At 42.2% G+C, this 21,330-nt stretch overlaps 1 protein-coding gene across 2 annotated transcripts in view; it reads right to left on the minus strand.

The window, feature by feature from the left end:
- Positions 1 to 19,308, minus strand: part of ANKLE2 (ankyrin repeat and LEM domain containing 2) — a 32,053-nt gene extending 12,745 nt beyond the window's left edge. Inside the window, exons 1-8 of one of the 2 annotated variants that reach the window (XM_074973320.1) lie at positions 18,934 to 19,153; positions 15,481 to 15,969; positions 10,876 to 11,070; positions 9,132 to 9,325; positions 4,417 to 4,605; positions 3,972 to 4,094; positions 3,334 to 3,400; positions 2,486 to 2,667 (exon numbers count right to left, since the gene is read on the minus strand). In XM_074973320.1, the coding sequence (XP_074829421.1) occupies positions 2,486 to 2,667; positions 3,334 to 3,400; positions 3,972 to 4,094; positions 4,417 to 4,605; positions 9,132 to 9,325; positions 10,876 to 11,070; positions 15,481 to 15,969; positions 18,934 to 19,153 (1,659 nt within the window). Of the gene's footprint in view, positions 1 to 2,485; positions 2,668 to 3,333; positions 3,401 to 3,971; positions 4,095 to 4,416; positions 4,606 to 9,131; positions 9,326 to 10,875; positions 11,071 to 15,480; positions 15,970 to 18,933; positions 19,154 to 19,253 lie in introns of those variants that run through there. The other variant, XM_074973321.1, reaches the window with a different exon arrangement.
- Positions 19,309 to 21,330: the final 2,022 nt, after the last annotated feature.

Raw genomic sequence — 21,330 nt, forward strand, 5'->3', positions numbered from 1 at the left:
TCAAATGGAAATCTCTTTTGTAGCTATAAGGTGGTGTATATCCTCCTTGGAGGATTTTTTTTTTTTTTAAAAAGATAGTATGTTTTCTTTAAGGCCTTGTACACCTAAGCTATTTACATTAATTATTGAATTTATTTTCCAAGAAATAGCACAGAAGGAAATCTATTGATTGGTGCACACCAGAGAACAGAAGACATACAATTTTAGTTTCTAAAATGTTAATTCTCTAAACTCACCTACATTTTTATCTCATTACACGTGAACCAGCCAACATTAATAGCTGAGTGCTACATTTAGACTGTTAAGGGTATATGCCTGTGCCTAAAATAATACATTTGTCATTTATGTCACAACTCCACAAGTTTTCAAAGAGTATAAATTTTGAATTTAAATGAATAAGTAAAAATGTAACCAAGAAAGGCTATTTAGGAGGAAAACAACACATTCTCAATAAGCCTGACACATCAAGAGGTCATAAAGTGTCAAAGGAAAAAGTTCTCAACCATGTGTAAGACACTAGTTTGAGTTAAGTCACTTCCTCATCAACAGATGGAAAGCAGACAGCTCACGCATACCAGTGGTACATCTTGCTGGTGACACCACCTGCCAGAAGGGTTACACATGTTAATTAGTATTTCTAAAGGTGTCAGACTAATACGTACAGATAATAAACTGATGAAATGTCTGAATTGTAGACAACGATTTTTGTATTAAAGATACCTTAATATTTACCTGCCATCATAATGATTATGTTTTCCTATAATTCCATTACGATTTATTATTTTTTCAATTGGATAAACATTTTACTAGTCTACTCTAGCAAGATTAAGTGGTGATAAACTGATTCAAACGTTTAATATCAGGTTTTAGTTAGAATATGCTAGATCTTTTGCCATTTCTAGCTATATGTTTTCATAAGTGATTAACAGTTACCTCTAAAATCAGTTTTAGTTTCAGGCAGGGGAAACCAGGGCACTTATCTACAAGGACTGTACAGATCCAGGAGATACATCAAGAGTCATCTTCGTCTTAGAATATTTCACTAGGTCCCAGTAGCAAAACAAGAGTTTTCAACTATTCCTTTATTTTTACCACCTTTCCCCACTTCCTGATAGACTCAGCCTCCTCAGATACCAAAGCTCCACAATAATCTGTTAAGAGGGTTCCAAAAAACGTACAAACATACCACCACCCCTTCTCTGCATGGTAAAAATTCCCTCCGCCCCCCCCAGAAAAAACATGGAAAGCAATGATGCTGAACCCTCAGTGGGGTCTCCAAAACTAACAAGCTATGCCAATGAAAGTGCCATCAGCTTGGGCTCAAATTACTATATTTTGAAAGCCACAAGAGAATTAGGAAAGCATCTGGTTTTATGACATCTTCATTATATCCAGTGGTGAGCTGGAGCTGGTTCATGCGAACCAGTTCTTAAATTTTGAAGCAGTTTTAGAACCGGTTGTTAACCCCCTTCCCTGCAGGGGGCGCTGAGGCTTTGATGGGCTCTGGCCGGGAAGTGATGTAATTCCTCCTCCGGCCGCCGAGGGCGCTGTGCTGCGGGAGCCATGTGGGCTGCTGCCTGGCCCTGGGCACGAGCCCTGTTGCTGCTGCTCCCCTGCCCCCGGGGCTCCCAATGCTGCCTGGTGGGTCCCCGGCTGCTCTGCTGAGCCTGGGCTGCATCCTGCTGCTCTCCCCGTAAGTGCTCACCACCCTGCCCGCACCCCCTGCCCTGCCCTGCCCGCAGCCAGCCCCTGCCCACACCCCCTGCCCTGCCCTGCCCGCAGCCAGCCCCTGCCCACACCCCCTGCCCTGCCCTGCCCGCAGCCAGCCTAGACCTCCAGTCAGCCCCTGCCCTGTCTCCAGCCAGTCCCACACGCCCTTGCCTCCAGCCAACCCCGCACCTCCTGCCTCCAGCTAGCCCTGCCCCATGCCCCTGTCTGCAGCTGGCCCCACGTCCACTGGTGCCCTGCAGTTCCCAGGGCAGTAACCCTGCACACCTGCTTCAATGAGGTGGGCAGGGAGCAGCTGGGACCCACACATGTGCACACCCTCGGGTGACCAGACAGCAAGTGTGAAAAATCAGGACGGGGGTGAGGGGTAACAGGAGCCTATATAAGAAAAAGACCCCAAAATTGGGACTGTCCCTATAAAATCGGGACATCTGGTCACTCTAGCACACCCCCAGGGAGTGGCGGGGACCCACACATGTGAAATGGAGCTCATTTCTAGTTCAGGCCCATCTTTTTAAAAAAGAACTTTAGGCAGAGTTAACATACATCTGTATTTTCCTGGATAGGTCAGGCTTTTTGGTTCTTAAATCGCTGTCTGGGAGGAATTTTTAAAATTTAGACATATGGTAAATACAGACATATGGTAACTCTGTTGGTACAAAAAAAATACATACTGGGGCACATCCCTTAAATCAGAACTTTTTATAGGGAACTGGTTGTTAAGATTTTGGCAGTTCATCACTGATTATATCCTTACCTTGGAGGGGGTCATTGGGCCTGCAAAAGCTCTCACTGACAAGACTGGATCTTTGGGGCTTCCACTGTGTTTAGGTAAAGCTGTAAGGGGGTTATCATCTGACTGATCAGGTGACCAAGGTGCACCAATCACTGGAGATGAGGAATTGTCTTCCGCTCGCAATAGTGGCACATAATATCGACCTAAAAATAAAATGATATATGATTTTTTTAAGAACACAGTGTTACAGTAATTTGCTGCCTCTGTCTGGAATTATTTAAAACGTCAGTACATCTGCATGACTAGAAATTTGACTTAATTTCACTAGCAAAAAAAAGTCTTCATCTTTTAATTAAAACTCTCTGCTTCTAATACCAATTCAATGCTGAAGATTTTATTTTAGGTCCCTTTCTCACAAAAAAAGGAATTGCTGTACTGACATATCTGCTTCCTGAGGATCTTTAGCACTTTCAAAACCTGCATGCTGCGAAAACTTACACCCACAGATCTGGCATTTAAGGACAACCACTAGGAAACAAGATGAATCCCTCACTATGATGATTCCCTGTGCAGCCTTTTGTAATTGAGTAGCCTAAAATCTCTGTCTCAAATTCTTCATCAGTAAAACGAGGATAGTACCTACCTCACAAGGGTGTGAGGATTACTGTCTATTCTATAATCTCTAAATACTGATCAACAGGTCATCCAGTTTCTCTCATTGTAAGAGCCCTTTATATTAAAACCAAGGCAACTGGTCAACAGGAACACTACTAAACATAAATATGAAAGTATAAGACAGAATGATAACCAAACATTTTTGGACGTTGTATACACAACGAAGATTACATATTAAAGCTCTGAATACAAACCTTTCAAATATTCTCTTATTTTCTCTTTCAGTTCCACCGATTTATTTTTGTTTCTTTCACAGATTACCTGTTAGAAGAAATGTTACTCTCAGTTAGCAAAGCCCTCAACATTATCTTGTAATTCCCACGCCCATGTCTTTTTTGGATACAAAAGGGTCCCCTGGTCCTTCAGACATACCACCCACCCACCAACCCACCCACCTGCAAACTGCTTTTTTTTTTTTTTTAAACCGGAAACACATTTCAGACTTTCCTATAAATAAGTTTTCTGTCAACATTCCAGTAAGAAATATGATTCGCCTCCACCAATGTGGAGCACTGTGCACCAAATCAAAACTTGCAGCTTTCATATTCAAATCTAAAGTCCACAGGTTGGGTCAGGCCACTAAATGTAATACAACTTGGAGGTAGGAAATTCTAGGGATCTACAAACTAGAACCTTCCCCCAGATGCTATCAATACTACAAATTTATTCCAGCACTAGAGATGGTATATTCTAACCCTAATAACCGGACATTCTCAAGCAAGAATCTACTGACGTTAGTCAGGAGATCTGTGCTTGAACCCTAAAAATCAAGAATTGTATTGACGTCCAACTGCAATTATCACAGTTCTGCACCCGATGTGGAAAAACTTACTTCTGCTGGAGTTTGACCATACTTGTTTTTTGGATTCTTTACAATGTCTGGGTGTGAGGTAAGCACATTAACCACATCCAGATTCCCAAACTTGCAAGCAAAATGCAATGGAGTATCAAATACCTACAACACAGGAAAAAAAAATTATCCATATACCTTCATTGAACATTCCCAGCTTCTCATTCATTACCCAGACTTAGTATGTATTTGGAAACATGATGTGACCAAACCCGTATATTTATTTTATTTTATTTTTTCCATCTTAACAATAGAGCCATCACCATGATTAATCTACAGGGCTCTTTAAAAAAAAAAAAAAAGATTTTTAAAAAACAAATCAGGACACAACCTGATAATTTCTGCTACTAGAAGTGACAATGCTCCATGACACTCATGCTCTTCCTTTCATAACAAATGAGTGCCCTAGAAGACATTTAATTCTCACCATTTTATCCGGTGTATTAAGGTAAAGGTCAACTATATATCTAATGCGCTCCTGCAACATTACTTCGTCATCGTCTGGATACATGAGCCGCATAAATTCAGGATTTTCCAAAGTGTCTAATAGCAACTGGCTGATGCCAGCTTGATTCTCCTTGGCAGCAACATGCATGACATTGTACCTACACCCTTCCTGGAAATAAAACACAAACATTAAGAACCATTTGAAATCTAAACAGCTTGCTTCCCTTGCTAAACTTAACTCATTTGACAGCAAAAACTAACTATGGGGGTATCATTCAGTCTTATTTTTAGATTTTTTGCTTTAAGGAAATATTTTCCAGTAACAAAAAACAAAACAAACAGTAAAAGCTTTTTTATCCGGCACTTCGCCAACCGGCAAACTCTATAAACCAGCATTTCTGATCTGCACTGAAAGTCTGGTTTATAGTGCCATTGATGCAGGGTTGGCAGGGGGCTGGGGCGTGGGAGGGGCCGCGGGGTGCCAGATGCAGGGGTACTCAGCTCGGGCAACTCCCTGTCTCTGCTGTTGCTGGTAGAGGAATGTCCAGGCGGCTCTGCAGGCATGCTGTCTCCATGGCTCCCAGCCCATTGGCCGGGAAACCATGGCCAATGGGAGCTGTGGGGGGTGGCACTTGCAGTCAGAGCTGCCTGGCCGTGCCTCCGCCAGGAGCAGCAGGGATGGGGAATGGCTAGAGGAGAGTGCCCCCCCCCACCTGGCACCCCGAGCCCCCTCCCACACTCCAACCCCCTGGCCCAACCCCCCTCCTGGACCCAAACTCCCTCCCAGAGTCTGTGCCCCACAGCCTCTCCCACGCCCCTACCCCGCACTCCAAACCCCTCCTTCTGAGTTAACCGGCATTTTTAATTTACCGGCAGCCCCCGTTCTTCCAGCATGACTGTTCTAAAAGCTTTTACTGTAGTTTAAAAATTAGTATCAAAACATTTTTAAGATGACATATTGCACAATTTTGGTAAGATTTTAAAGTTATCCAAGTTATCCTTACAGCTGACAGTACTCTGGCCTTAAACCCACTAAATGCTTAGGACAGATTTAAGTAGAGAAAGGGGCCAGTATACCTTCAAAAGGAGCACCAAAGTATCACCTGACATACTGAGCTTCATAATCGCTTCAACAAGAGAAAATTAAAGCCATAAATTTAAAGTTCAGTTTGCTATACATACTACAGATTTTATTGTATACTGCATATAAAATTCACTCTGATAAAGTGTCAGCCTACTGATAAATCTCCTCAGTTCTAAAGATTGTGGGTCCAGAGTAGCATTTTGGCAATTTTTTTCAGAGAGGAAAACAGATAAGTAGTGCTTCGTCAAGACGCCACAAGGACTTCTTAATGATCCAGCATTTGCCCTATGTTACAAACAGTTATTCCACTTAATGGGTTTCAAGTAATTCCAGCCTTCCTTAATACTACTGTACATGGTTGATAAGAGTTCATCATAATTGAATGATATAAAGCTAACCCAACTCTCAGACACTGTACTCAACCTCTGCACTCCAGCCCCTTTGGAGTAGTTGTAAAACAAAAGAGGCAAGAAACAAAAACTGCAAACTTCTTATTTCAGGAAATAGTTGAGCAACTGTCCAACATTTTAAAAAATCCTGCGGGTTAATAATGCACGAAGGGAAAAAGTAGGGAACAGAATGCTTAGGGAAAGTTAGAGAATTCTCAGGTTTCTGTTTGCTTTCAACTTACATTAGATCCTGTTCTAACAGAACTACTCTCTCGGCAATATCTTTAAGTGTTCATACTACTACAGGCTTGAATTCAACTCTGCTCCTAGCTTTCTGTCCATGTACATTAAAATTTAACTAGTACTATGAACTAAGAGGACTTCTTAGCAAAAATAAAGAATATTTTAAAATCCTAAGTCCACTTTTTATATTAGGAAAAGTATAGGTCTCATTTTATGTATTCTGGTAATTGAATCAAACATTCTTTAAGGAAAGCCATACCTACGAACGCTCTTACAGATAATGGCTTAAGAGTTTGGTTACTTATTAAGATACCAAGCAGGGATTTTAAACACACAGTTCTGATCTGAAAACAAAAGTAAAAACGTATTAAGTACTGCCATACCTAACCCCTTAGTTTAATCCTTACATTGAAAGAGCTTCCAAAGGTATTTTTAGTGTTGGTGTAGAACTTTGGATCTGTGCACACCTTCACTACTACTGGTTCTTTATATTAACAGCTAATTGTTTTCAGATTCAGTTTACTTTACTTTGTCTCTCCCTACCTTGGCGTTCATTTCATAGTGCCAATGTGTTCCACTAGCTCTCTCTCTAGCGTAGATGTACATAGCTTCAGACAACTTCTCTGTATCTTGTGTCCAAATAGCACGTCATTCAGTCCCCTACAGCAGGCATCATCAACTTTTGCATCAATACCGGGGATAGACGCATAAGGCTGCCAAAGCCTACACTGATATCAGCTGCACAAAGGCCTAAGGCACAGACTGTCAATAGTACTGGTGTTCAATGCTTTAACTCATTTGCCCTCTGTCATCCTGGGCAGAGACCCTGACGTTCATTTGCTTTGAACTCCCATGGTCAACACTGCAACACTACTTCATTGTACTAAAGTGGATGGAAAAACTCATGAGAGAAGCAATCTGGTTAAACAAAGACAGCAGGCCTATCAATATTTCCTTCTGCTCTGGGCAATGAACACACCAGCCACAACAGAACTGGGCTAACATGCCTTCTCTGATTGCTTTCAGCATCTAGGGCAGAAAATGCTGCACAGTAGGTATCAAATAGGTTCCTCTTGATGTGGATCAAACTTATTTCTTCAGCAGAGGCAATGACTCACTTGAGTCAACGTCAACCAGACCGGCAAGTCCAGAGTAGCAAGGAAGTCAACACCAACCTCAGGAGCACATTAAAACACCAAAAGTGACACCACCTTAACCTGTTTTGGTGACGGTGATTCATCATGTCTAGCTGGGTGCCTATAGTTTGTTCAGGGACAACTTAAGCCCTATTCCATTGGAATGATGCCAAAAACTCCCCCAAACCTTGAAGCCCAGCTATGACTCTTCACTAGGTCATTCAAGGCAACAGCTAAGGATACGATTTAGTCACAGAGGTCATGGATTCCATGACTTTAACAGATCTCCGTGACTCAGCTGTCCCCCTTCATCCTCCACAACTGCAGCCAGAGTTGAGCGCCACCCACCTCCTCCCATGGCAGCAGCAGAGGTTGGAGATGGGGCTGTGAACCCACCCGTGGTGGTATAGCTGGGGCTGTCATTTTCCTCCCCATGGGGTTCCAGCTATCATTCCTCCTTCCACCTCTCCCAGCCCTCGCTCCCCTGTTATTTTTAGTAAGTCACAGACTGGTCACAGCTCCTGTGAATTATTGTTTATTGCCCGCAACCTGTCTGTGACTTTATTGAAAATAACCATGACAAAATCTTAACCTAACCTTAGCAATAGCCTACAAATTCATCCTGACTTACAGAAGTATCAGGATTCAGCCAGCAGGATCTTCAAGAGCTTTCTATAGGATAAGACTGCTCATGGTGACATACTTGAAAAAAATCTAACAGCCACTCCAGTTACAGAATAATAGAAATGTAGGGCTGAAAGGGAACTTGAGAGGCCATCAAGTTCAGCCTCCTGTGAGAGCCCTGACCTAGTGACTTTCAACTGATCTGCCTCTCACCTCCTCCTGAACCTCAGAACAAATGTATATATTCTTGACGTTTCGCACAACAGTTCCTCCTTCCCCACCCCGCCTGTCCTTCCTGAAAAAAAACTATATCCCTCCATATCAATATTCCAGTCATGAGACTTATCCTAAGTATCTGCAATGCCAACTAAGTGATAATTTAGCTTATGTAGGAATACTTCCAGTTCTTCCTGTTTATTCCCCATACTCCTCGCATTTATGCCCAGACATATAAGATGTTGAGCAGGTTCGCTTACTGATTTCACTCTTGTTGCTGTGATGACCCTACTGTAATTTTCCATGTCCTCCCACATCTAGCTCTCTGTTAAGGTTGCCTCCTTCCTGCCCTTAGTGTCTTTTTTACAAGGCAGAGATCAGAGAGAGTGTATCTGACAGCATTCAAGATTTCTTGAAACCCTGGATGCTTCCACATTCTAAAAATGGAGGAAGAAAAGCTGTTGATGCAAAGCCCACTGCATCATCTGGCAGACTAAAATCAAGAGCTGATACAAGCTCCAAAAGGAGAAAGAGCACAGAGTTTTAAATTGAGAGCGTACAACAATGAAACTGACCAGTACTGGAACTGGAGCAAAGATGCCAAGACAATGGGAGCTAAAAATTCTTGAAACTATGAGGTGATGGCCACTGACTAGTCTGACAAAGAAAAACAGAAAAAGAAAAAAGCATCACAGACTACAAAAACCAGTAAGGTTGAAAAACTCCATATTGTTAACAAAAACAGATAAATGTCAAATTAGAATGAGCTAAATGAAGCATCAAATTAGACGAGATGCAGTGCAGCAGAAACAGCCAGTTGCAGCTACCCAGCTTCACTGACCACAGAACTGGATGGTTGAGTCCTGGTCTCAGTTGGACACAAGGGCAGGGACACAAGAGTCTGGCTCTTTGTTAACTGTTTCTATGAAAAATATTTGGTTTTGAGGCTGGGAGGAGGGAAAAGGAGGAATTTTTCCAATTCTACTTTGGAAAACATTCTTACTTGTACAATTGTTGGGTTGTCTCCAGATCCAATCAGATAGCGTGGGTTACTCCAGATAAGTTCTGAAAACGTTGCTTCATCTCCTTTCTCTACAGCTTTCCGAAGTTTGGCAGTAAGGTCCTGAGTACGGGGACTTTTATAACTGTTGGCTCTTTCTTTATTAACCGTTTCTGTCTCAGGGGAGCATAAGCCATCTAACAAAACAAAAAAGTTTTATATTATTCTTGATGCATTTTCTCCAAAATGTTATTTTCATATCCTCTGCCACTGAAATATGCTTTTAATTTCAAATTTTTAGAGTAAGACCACAAATGTTTGTTCATTAAATACTAGCAATTTGTAATGGGGAAACAACTATAATTTCCTTTTGCTATAACACAGTATACACTTAGATTTTCAAGGCTTTGATTTTAATTGGTGAAACTGATCATTGCCGCTCTGTTTCCATCCAAAAAGAAAAAAATATTTTGCAAAACTCAAAATGTACGAAGAAAGTTAAAAATATATGTTGAACTTGTAAGCGATTTGCTCTTTTGCTGTCAATTCTATCAATTAAGAATACTGTGAAATATGATCAAATTTAATTATTTTATTTCAGAAGCTGTTAGGAATCTTTTTGTTAACTCAGTACAATTACTGTGATTTTTAAAATATCTTCCCAATTAAAAAATGTAAATGATTAAAACGAATATTGGTTGGAAAAAAAAAAAAATCCTACCACAGCTGTCCGTACAGCAACAGGCAACAGGCAATATGGGCTGTGTAAAATATATTTTATGTTAGCTTTAGTAAAACAATGCACAATAAGTTTGCTTCATAATCCATGTGGTTCTTGGCATGACTGAACTCAACTCTGAATAAGACCAATTTATTTTACGGTAATTGGACTGAAAACAACTGAAGACAATGGAAGGAAATCTAGCCAAGATCTTTTGCATTTGTACAGCACCTAGTACAAGGAGTCCTGGTCAGTGACTAGGGCTCGGAGACACTACAACAATACAAATAATAAAAATATCCTTTTCTCTTAGTCTTAAATCAAGAAGCAGCCAACTTTCAATAGATTCCACAACTCCAACCCGATTCTATGCTCATTCTTTAGGATACAGCAATGCATCCGATGAAGTGAGCTGTAGCTCACGAAAGCTTAAGCTCTAATAAATTTGTTAGTCTCTAAGGTGCCACAAGTACTCCTTTTCTTTTTAGTAATGGTACAGTTGCCAATGTACCAAAAATATACTTTATTTTGTTTCTGAACATAATTCTTGGTCTCTTGAATTTCTAGGAAACAGTTACCTATCACTACGCAGGAGACTTCAGAATTCTCCTCTCTCAGGCTGACAGGAGTAGTGTTTTAACTGAGGTAAAGCTCAGGCTCAAATAGAAGGAATAGAGATAGGATTTCTGTTGCATATTTCTAGCTTTTTCTCATGTTAATGGACAGATTAAACATGGGCTGTCATTTCTCTATACACAATGATAGCAGTTCCATTTAGACTAAATTAAGATCCACAATTCTGGGTTAAGATCTCCTTTACCTTAAAGAAAAGCTTGGAAACAAATTTTAATGTAAGATTCCAAGAAATTCGAAACCTTTACACTGCACTCTACATTTGTGAAGGGCTCATCTGCTATCAGATTGATTCACAAGTTCTATGATTTCAAAACTCTCCCCCCATCTCCTAAAAAGTTATGATACTATGATGCATACATTTAGTCTACACAGACGTATGCTTTTACTCACCTCTGTTGAATAATGGTCCTATTTTCACTGGAGATGAAGATAAGGACGACTTGCTTGGAGATGGGAAGTAATCACATATTCCTTTTGCAAATTTCTCAGCATCTTCTCTGTTGGAGAAAGCTTTAAATCGGGAGCCCTTAATCATCTTAACAGCCTGCAGAGCTTCCTTTTTATCATCATAAACATGCACTTTCTCTGGAATAGAAACAGTACAACCAAAATTAAGTTCTCTCCATAACACCACACTTCAAGGTCAAATTTAATCATGGAAATCATATTACAAAGTTCTCAAACTGGCCTTCAAGCTTTGTTCCCACATTGTGTTTACCTACCAAACATGGTATGCTAGATGCAGTCTGTAATAAAGAACATACCTGCTAACGTTGCAAGTGACCTTTATAAATTTTACCTCTAAAACTAGATAGGTAGAATTTCATCACTTCCAACCAGTGCCAGATTGAATGGAACATAATGTGTGGTGTCACTGCAATATTTTCAGGAACTTTTGCTAGAGGGAGAGACGCAATGGTATTAATAGCACAAGAGCATCACTCTCTCTTTAAAAAGATGACTTACCATCTTCACCAAGTGAGAGATAAATATCTCAAATCAAGACCGAAAGCTAACATATTTATAGTCATACATTCTTTTCAATATTCTTTTGTATAGGAAGATCTACTATAAAAGTGACTGTCATAATTTGAAGACTTCCCAACACAGAACCTTCCACCATGTCCAAAGCTTTTTATTAAGTAGTATTCTGTTCTGTTGTACACTGGATTTATCATAAAGAGCAGGACATTCTTGAGGAGGAATAAATTACCACTGCTTCAAAGTGTAAGAGCCCCTATCTTCTATCAGAAGATATTCTGAATTGTTTTCTTGACATCCTAGAACTGAGAAATTTGGTAATCTCTTATTTTAGGTTGCATCAAATGAGTAAAAAGAAAGAATTATATGATCTAGGCCTTAGGATATCACATGGCTATGAGATGTGAAGGAATACACAGAACTTGGTAATAAAAACTACTGATGCCATCAGTTCAAAACCTACATTTTTTGAATGAAGTGTTGACTGCTTCTTTTTCTGATTGCTTTTTTTTGTTCCTCTTGAATAGGTGGTGTAAAAAGTGAGAGAAGATCATTTCTCTCCTTATTTTTCTTTTTCACCTGAGTGACATCTAGTAGGGATGCTCATGAATGCCAGCTGTTATGGTAGAACAAGTGGAATGACTTATAACCGTGATTCTATATACTGGAAGTGATGCTTACTGATTTTTCCCCAACACTTCTAGACAAAACCTTCAAACAAGCAAACAGTGTAAAAACTCCAAAATAATGGCAAACTGCCATTAAAAAAATATTATGAACTCATACACAGATCCCAATCAAATTAAAAATAGACAAGAATTTATAAGTAGGGTCCAGTGTAAATAATTAAAATGTCCCCAATCCATGATTGTTTAAAAAAGGACAACATCAAAATTTACTAACATTATCTGTAAAATTAATTCCATCCTTGAAATTGAATAAATTTACTTGTAAAATTAATTCCATACTAATTCCGTGAAATTCAATACTTTAGAAAATTCACAACTGTAAATGGCAAACAAACAAACAAAAAAAAAATCAATCAATCATGATTTATACAGGGCCCTGTTTATAAATTCTTAACACTGAAAATTTAAAACAATACATGAAAACCTTGGGACAATTCTTGTTTCACAGACCAGAAGAAGCTACAAAATAACTTACAATATATTCATTGGGGCAAAATAATGTGTTAATCAATGTTGTAAAGTACCATATAAATGTACAATGTTATATAAATTATTTAGTACATTCTCAATTACTTAAACTCCTACACTACTAGGAGCTGAAGATAAACTATATATCTTCAGAAAATCTCAGAATGTACATTAAATCTTTCATAACAAATTTTTATACCCATTCCCTCAAATGGGTATTGCCACTTGCATTGAAACAAAATGCTTAATCTCTCGGATGCATTTTGGCTGGGGAGGGAAGAAAACAAAAAGAGAATGAAAACTTTCACCGGGTCACTCCTATAGCAACAATGGTTGGTCATTACAGGGAAACAAGATTTGCTCTAATCTCAAATTAACCACATTATTCCAGATCAGCAGTATTCAAACCTTTTCATTCTGTAAAAGGACTTTGTAACATTTTCTCAGAGACCAACCTCCCTATTTAATAACCTAATTAAATACCACTCAATTCTCAGTGTTTCATTTCGAGGAAGGGCTCCATGGGCCATAATTTGAGAATCAGTGCCCTAGATCAGAGGGTCCCAAATTTTTTTTGTTGCATCCCCCTTCAGAAATTCATGTCCCTTGTGTGTGCCCCTTTCCTCTCCTCCCAAGCCTGACCTGTCCCCTTATTCTCCAGCCAACTTCCTCCTCTTATAGCCCCAGACAGCCCCTCTCCCCTCAGGGCCAGGCCGAGATCCCCAACAGGCTGCATCTGCTGACTCCACTCACTTCCTCCACACTGCTGCTGCTGCCCAGCCCCCACTTGCTGCATTACTGCCTGCTGCTACCAGCCCACTGGCTGCAGCACATACAGGCAGGGTGTGAGGTTGGAGGGTGGGAGTGGGCAGTAACAGTCACTATGGGGGTAGGCTCATTCTCCAACCCCTCTTCCTGGGGCCCTGCCTTGAGCAGCAGCTGCCACCACTGCTTCTGCCTGCGGAGAGGCACTGCCTCCACCGGTTCCAGCTTCTCAGAAAGTAGCAAAGATGCAAGAGTGTTCTGTTTCACATCCGGTCCTCATGCCCCCGATAAGCTTCTGACACTCCTCTCCCATTGTTTGAAAACTCATGCCCTACACAAGAGTAACTGGACGACTTGTCAAAGGGATGGTAAAAACAAATGGAATTTGCCACCCCAGTATTTTCAAGCATGCATGATAGGGTGACAAGTCCCTTCCAGGTGGGCAGGATTATCATCACTGTAACTCTAGTTTTTTGTAAAGTGCTACTAAGAAAAATTTTCATAATTTAAAAAGAGTGTTCTAATAATCATTTACAACTTTAAGCTTCTTGTTTATCTAAATTCATGCTGAGCCCACACCAAACTGCCAGGTTACTGATTTGCTGTGATTGTTTTAAACAAGTACAAATATCCAAATTAAACAAAGAATGCCATGAACGTTGACAACAGATAAAACAAAAAGGCAATATAGGTCACATTATGGCTCCACTGGCCCAAGTGTCCTCTTAGCTATCTCAGTTCATGATGAGACAACAGTTTACTCCTGGGGGAATTCTGAGATACTCATGGGTGCAAAACTCACGTCCTCCACAGATTTCTTTGTTTCCCTACAGAAATATGACTTCTGAGGGGAAGAAAAGGGAATTTGCAAGAGCAGTCACTCCACCCCTCCCCAACAGCCAGCAGAGACATAAATCAGTGGGGTGGGGGGAGAACGGCTGGGCATGCACAGAGAGATGTCATTCACCACCCCACCCCACCCCCTGCAGGCATGTGACCAAACAAGAGAGACTGTCCCTCTAGCTCACTATTGCTGGATGCCCAGCATGGAGGGGCAGGACTTCAGGGTGTTTGGAGGTAGGCATGAGGCAGGCTCTGTCCCCTCAGGCACAGCATAATGTAGCAGCCTGCCTGCTTAATTGTTCCCATTGTTGTTAGTGAATTGTTCCCATTCTTGGTGAATTCCCCCAGAAGCATAAAACAGGTGTAAAAGTTTACTCCTGGGGGAATTTTACTCCCAGGAGTAAAAAGTTTTAAGGCTCCTTTGCATTGCCAGAGTGGTGTAATAGATCCTTATTTCAGAGTAAAAGCCGTGTTAGTCTGTATTCGCAAAAAGAAAAGGAGGACTTGTGGCACCTTAGAGACTAACCAATTTATTTGAGCATAAGCATGCATCCGATGAAGTGAGCTGTAGCTCATGAAAGCTTATGCTCAAATAAATTGGTTAGTCTTTAAGGTGCCACAAGTACTCCTTTTCTTTTAGATCCTTATTGTAAATGACAGTATGGTCTTATAAATGCTTTGGTGCTTTAGTGATTCGAACTGAGGAAAATTTTTCAGTGCAAAAATTTAGACATCAAAACGCGCTCCATGAACTGTTTACTACCTAACCTTTCTGAAGATGATCAGTAGCCAATATAAATTCTGAATTTGATTCCCCAGCCCTGACTTGCGCTTTAGTTGCCTATGATGTAATACTGAGCATGTCTCCATACATTTGCTGACTAATAACTAGAAATAAAGGGTCAAAACTAGCTACATTACTATTAGACAAAGGGGATTTAGAGATTTCCTCCAGTGCTCCCCACTCCCATCCAATGTATTGTAGTTTAAATAAATTACCAAAATAATTGAAACTGGTGTGATTATATTGCATTATTTGACAAATAAAATATGCAGAATTCTAAAATACTGTGCGCAGAATTTTTAATTTTTGATGCTGAATTCCCCTCAGGAGTAATAACACTATATACCTAAAAAAGGAATACACCAGCTGGAAAACATTATTTTCTTTTGTAATATGTAATGTAAAAGGCACATGCGATCTCTGACCTTCAAAAATAGTCAAACATGAAATTATAAATGTAATTACCATTTCTTGCCAGTATGTCATCATAAACTGGACATACGCCATAGTATAGAGGAGGATCTCTAGATGGTGTCTGAGCATTTATTTGTGAATCAACATCTACTCCTCCACAGACTGATGCAGAACAGGTCTTGTGCATTACAACTTCCTCTTCTGGGGGATTCAGGCCCATATTGTACCCAAAGTCTCCCTCTTCAGAGACATTTACATGACTCTTGTGGTTCACTGCAGTAGATTTCCAAGCTCTTTGTATTTCTGACTGGCTACTATGAAATGCAATGTTTTCAGAAGATTTCTCTGAAAGAGTGGATGCATTAATCTCCAACCCTCCTTGTTGTTCCAACAAAAACTGAGCCAATTTTTTTTCAAAAATAAACCTGGTGGTTGAGGTAATGGGTCCACACTTCAGTCCAGCTTTCACAATTTCTTCTCTAAGATCATCTGGCGTTAGCTGCTTCAGTCGAGACAATACAGTATCCATTGTTATTTCACCTGGAAAAAATGCAAAGTGACATCAACTGTAGCTACAAACACTCTGCTTTTTTCTGACTATTGAAATATTCTATTAAATGCAAGGGAAAGCGTGACATAAGTTATTTTAGTTATCTGCTCATGAAGGAGAGAACTATGTAGGTTGCAAAAAGACAGTATAGTATTTTTCCAGTCAACACACGGAAAAAACAATTTTTAGAAACTAAAATGGCTCTTCTCCTCTCCCTGTTCTCAGGGCAAACAACTGGAAGTGTGACTGGTCACTTTGCCAGATTTCCCTCTCCACCAATGACACTTCATTTTGCCTCCAACCCGTCTACCTCAAAGTTATGGGGGTAGCACAGGAATTCTCTTACCACAGGAATAGCCTCCACTGTTACACACTGCCCGTTATCCTGCATGCTTCTCTGCCTCTAATACCCATGCTCTCAGCTTCCACATTCAGTCAAGAAGCAGAGGCTGCAAGCAAATATGATCTCAGTGTAAACTATTACATTTCTTACCATAAAAACCCATACATGGGACTTGACTCTGAAGACCATAACTAAACTTAAAATGTGTGATTACAGTTTGTAGGAGCTAAATGGTACACATGCTTTAAAAATAACCTCACAGCATACTACAAGATACCATAAAGACTTCAGCTTTTTCCTACTATAGAGTCTGGAAGAGTGTTTCTGAGGGAAAACTAAGATTCAGTTGCACTGTCATGCTGTTTGGTCTCTGAATTTTTTCCTTAAACAGCAACTCCCCTACTAAACTAGCCCACATATCTATCTTATTAGCAACTTGGGGTAAGAAAGCAAGGAGAGCACAAATCATAAAACAATTACCGTATATACTCAATCATTAGCCCCTTTGTTTATAAGCCAACACCCCAAGATGGATAGGTAAAAATAGTAAAAACTGTATGACCCTTTCATAAGCCAACTCTATATTTCAGGGGTTGGCAAACTCTGGCTCCCAGCCCGCCGGGGTAAGCCGCTGGCGGGTCGGGACGTTTTGTTTACCTGGAGCATTTACAGGCACGGAGCCCACTCAGCTCCCAGTGGCTGTAGTTTGCCATTCCCAGCCAATGGGAGCTGCGGGAAGTGGCGCGTGACCATAGGGAACTGAGGGGCTCCATGCCTGCAGACGCTCCAAGTAAACAAAACAACAATGTATTAGATATTCAATTCAGTGATTTCATAGAGTTTAAAGTCATCAAATTTTGGTTTATAAGCCAACCCCCGCTCTTTGATGCATCACTTTTTTACCAAAAATATTCAGCTTATGAACAAGTATATACAGTAAACTAAACTGAAATATACTTCACCTCAGGTGACCATATCATTAAACACATTTAAATAAAGTAATTATTTTGGGGAGGAAGCTGAGACATTATTATAAATAGATCCAACTGGTATGGGTCATATTTATGTCATATTTACTATCAAAAGCGAAGTCCCTATTTGACAGAAGGTAGGAATAAAACTGGAGATCTGAAAGGTTGTATTTGCATACCATTGCATCAAGACACAATCCCCGCCTCTGTTTTTTTTTAAATCAAAAAAGGTTTTCATTTTTGCAGCTTTTACTACTCTTTAAAATTGTTTTAAGCACTGTGTTTTCAAGCAATGATTAAAGTTATGTCTACACTGCAGTTATCTCTACAAGTCAGAACTTCTGTCACTCAGGGGTGTGAATAAATTTACACCAACATAAGTGCCAGTGTGGACAGTGCTATGTTGGCGGGAGAGCTTTTCCTGCCAACATAGCTTCTGCAACTCATGGAGGTGGTTTTATTATGCCAACAGGACAGCAGCTCATGTTGTCATAGAGCATCTTCACCAGACGTGCTGCAGCTGCTTAGGCACAGCTGCACCACTGTATATGTAGACCTGCCCTTAGTCTTCAAATCCATTTTTCACCCACCCAGTTTGCCAAAACTTTCAGTTTTCTGCAACAGCTATACATATGAATTAATTTCGGAAAGACTCTCCATTATGTTAAGAAACATTGTGAGACAAGTATTTCAATGAGATCATTTAATTCCTCCCTCCTTAAAACCTGCACAATCCTAAAACTCAGCCCTGTCTTTAGCTACAAATCAGGTGAAGAAGTAGCCAACATGTGTGTGCAACAGAAGAATAGTGTGTATGACTGGGGACTCTGTGTTTTGGGTATTTCTAAAGTGCCTATTACTATGGCACCTCAGAGTCTCACACTCACGCGTGTGGTAAAAAATATACTGGAAAATGTGTCTGCAATAAGATGTGGGGAAGAGGGAGCCTAGACGGAAAAAGGACGGATGATTACTAGGGTGAGGTTAGTGACACGATGTTGAGAAAACACTGGGCAAAGACAACGTGCGAGCGGGAAACGATCTGGAGATGGGAAAGGAAAAACAGAGAAGGAACACGTTAGAAAGAGCATGAGAGCTTATGCTCAAATAAATTGGTTAGTCTCTAAGGTGCCACAAGTACTCCTTTTCTTTTTGCGAATACAGACTAACAGGCTGTTACTCTGAAACCTGTCAGAAAGAGAGTGATCCCTGGGGGTGGCGCAGATAACACGTGGTGGGGAGTTGGAGGCACAAGCAGCAATGCTGCCTGCAGGCAAGTCTAGCCAGAGGCGTCTGGAGGGAGGTGTGGGGCAAGCCAGCCCCACAACAAAGAGCAAGGGTGTGGCAGGCTCGGCGAGAAAAGAAGCAGAGCAGCAGCTGCACACACAGACGCCGCGACGCTCTCAGGGGAGTCAGGTCCGACAAGGGGTGAGGGAGGCGCTCGGTGGGCAGGCCGCAGAGACCGGCTGCCCGAGTAAGAAAGGGCCCGTGAAGAACGGGGGAGAAGCGCCTGGAGGCCCCGAGATCTGCGGGGGCCATGGGGGCGGTTACCCCAGGCTGGTGCCCCGTCAGAGCCCGGCCGTTCATCCAGCAGGCCTGGAGGCAACGCTCCCCCTCCCGGCTTCCCCAGAGTCTCTCACCTGGGCGGCTCCCACTGCAGCGCCGGCTCCCCCCGGGCAGCGCGGGTGGCGAGGGGAGCGGCCCCGGCGCCCTCCGGCCGCCCGGCCTCCTGTCCAGCAAGCGGAGCAGCCAGCCTACCACGCCGATCACCGCGCAGGCGGCCAACAGCTCCCAGCCCGGCCAGCGGCCCCCGCCGGCCCCCCACAGGGAACCCCAGACCGACCCGGCCCACCGCTCCATCCCCGTTCCGTCTCAAGCCCAGGCCCAGGCCAAGCTCAGCCCACCCGCCTCACACCAGATCCCGGGCACTCCCTTAACAAACGCCCTTTAGGGACGGTACCTCAGGCAGCCTCCCGGCTTCCGTCTTCTCCTCCCCCTCCCCGCCCCGCGCGGGCACCGCTATCGCGCCCGCGTGCGCCGCACCCCAGGGGGCCTTACAAGGACCCCACCCGCCAGATTAGGTCTGTGTTCTCCAGTGCCTGAGGGAAAAAAACAGATTCCCCCCCCTTCACGGAGCTGCCTCACAGGAAATCAGCTCCCCCTCCCGCCTACACCTCCTGAGTCCTGCCCAAGTGCTTGATGGGAAAGCAGAGCGCACAATAATAAGCTGTCCAGACTACTGCCTGACGGGAACTTAACAACCGCACGGCCCCGCCGCCGGATGGGAAAAAAAACATGCCGGGGCTCGCGTGGGCTGCGCCTGTCCGCCAGGTGCTTCAGAGAGAAGGGACGGGACCGGGCAGTTTCTCAAGCCGTCCATCACCTGTCGTCCAGGACCAGCGTCTGGCAGTCAGAGGCGTGGCGACACCCAGAGCATGGAGCTGTAGCCCTGCCCGGCTTGGCTAACAGCCATGGGTGGACCTCGTTCCTTTCTGAACCCCGGAATCCTCTTGGCCTTCACACGAACAAGTCCCACAGGCTGACGGCGGGTTGTGCGAAGTACTTCCTTCTGTTTGTTTTATACCGGCTGCCTAAAACAACGAGGAGTCCGGTGGCACCTTAAAGATGAACAGATTTATTTGGGCATAAGCTTTCGTGGGTAAAAAAGAAACCCCACTTCTTCAGATGCATGGAGTGAAACCCGTGGTTCTTGTGTTATGTGGAGGGGGTAAATAACACCTCCTTATTCACTTTCTCTACGTAATTCATGATTTTATAGCCCTCTATCATATTCTGCCTTAGTCATCGCTTTTCTAAGATGAGCAGTCCTAGTCTTTTTAATCTCTGTGGAAGCTGTTCCATATCCCTAATATTTTGTTGCTCTTTTCCAATTATATCTTTTTTGAGATGGGGTGTCCCGAACTGCACACAATATTCAAGATGTGGACATACTATGTATGTATTAGACTCACCCTTTCCCTTGCCTAAATTCTGCTCCCTGGCCTCCCCCCAGCCCTGTCAGCCTCAAAACATAGTAGGCTGAGTTGTAGGGGACAAAATAGGGGGTTTTCCTGCCAAATGTGAGTTGATTTGGACAAGTGTTTCCTGGATTGTGTAGGATACAGTGGTGCCTGGAGCTGCCCTCCTGGAATCTGTTTTGTAACTGGACACCATTAAATTAGGCTTGAATAAAGACTGGGAGTGGATGGGTCATTACACAAAGTAAAAACTATTTCCCCATGAAGAAAAGGAGTACTTGTGGCACCTTAGAGACTAACCAATTTATCTGAGCATAAGCTTTCGTGAGCTACAGCCCACTTCATCGGATCCCCACGCTAATTTTTCCCCTACTGTTACTCACACCTTCTTATCAACTGTTTGAAATGGGCCATCCTGATTATCACTACAAGTTTTTTTTTCCCTGCTGATAATAGCCCACCTTAATCGATTAGTCTCGTTACTGTTGGTATGGCAACACCCATTTTTTCATGGTCTCTGTATATATATATCCACTGCATGCATCCAATGAAGTGGATTTTAGCCCACAAAAGCTTATGCCCAAATAAATTTGTTAGTCTCTAAGGTGCCACAAATACTCCTCGTTTGTTTTTTTTTGCTGATACAGACTAACATGGCTACCACTCTGAAACTAGCATGGCTGTATCACACTTTATTCTAACACTGATACTTTCATTATTTTAAGAACTTTCTGTTAAAATCTTTAGAAAGATTTTTTCCAGTTTTATTTTGTACTGTCATTCTGAAGATTTGTCACTCAGTTAACAAAATTTGGTCCTTGTGGAAGTGGTGTAGTCCAGCCCTTGATAATGTTCAGCTAAGGCTGCCATGAGTCTCTGCTAGATTAGCAGCTAGATCCCAAAGAACTTGGGAATCCGTAACACCATAGGTGTTGGACTAGGGGTGATGCGGCACCCCCTGGCTTAAAGTGGTTTCCATTATAGACAGGGTTTACAGTTTGGTTCAATGGCTCTCAGCACCCCCACTATAACATTTGTTCCAGCATCCCTGAGTACCAC

This window comes from Natator depressus, chromosome 15 (assembly GCF_965152275.1).
Source record: "Natator depressus isolate rNatDep1 chromosome 15, rNatDep2.hap1, whole genome shotgun sequence".
NCBI lineage: Eukaryota > Metazoa > Chordata > Testudines > Cheloniidae > Natator > Natator depressus.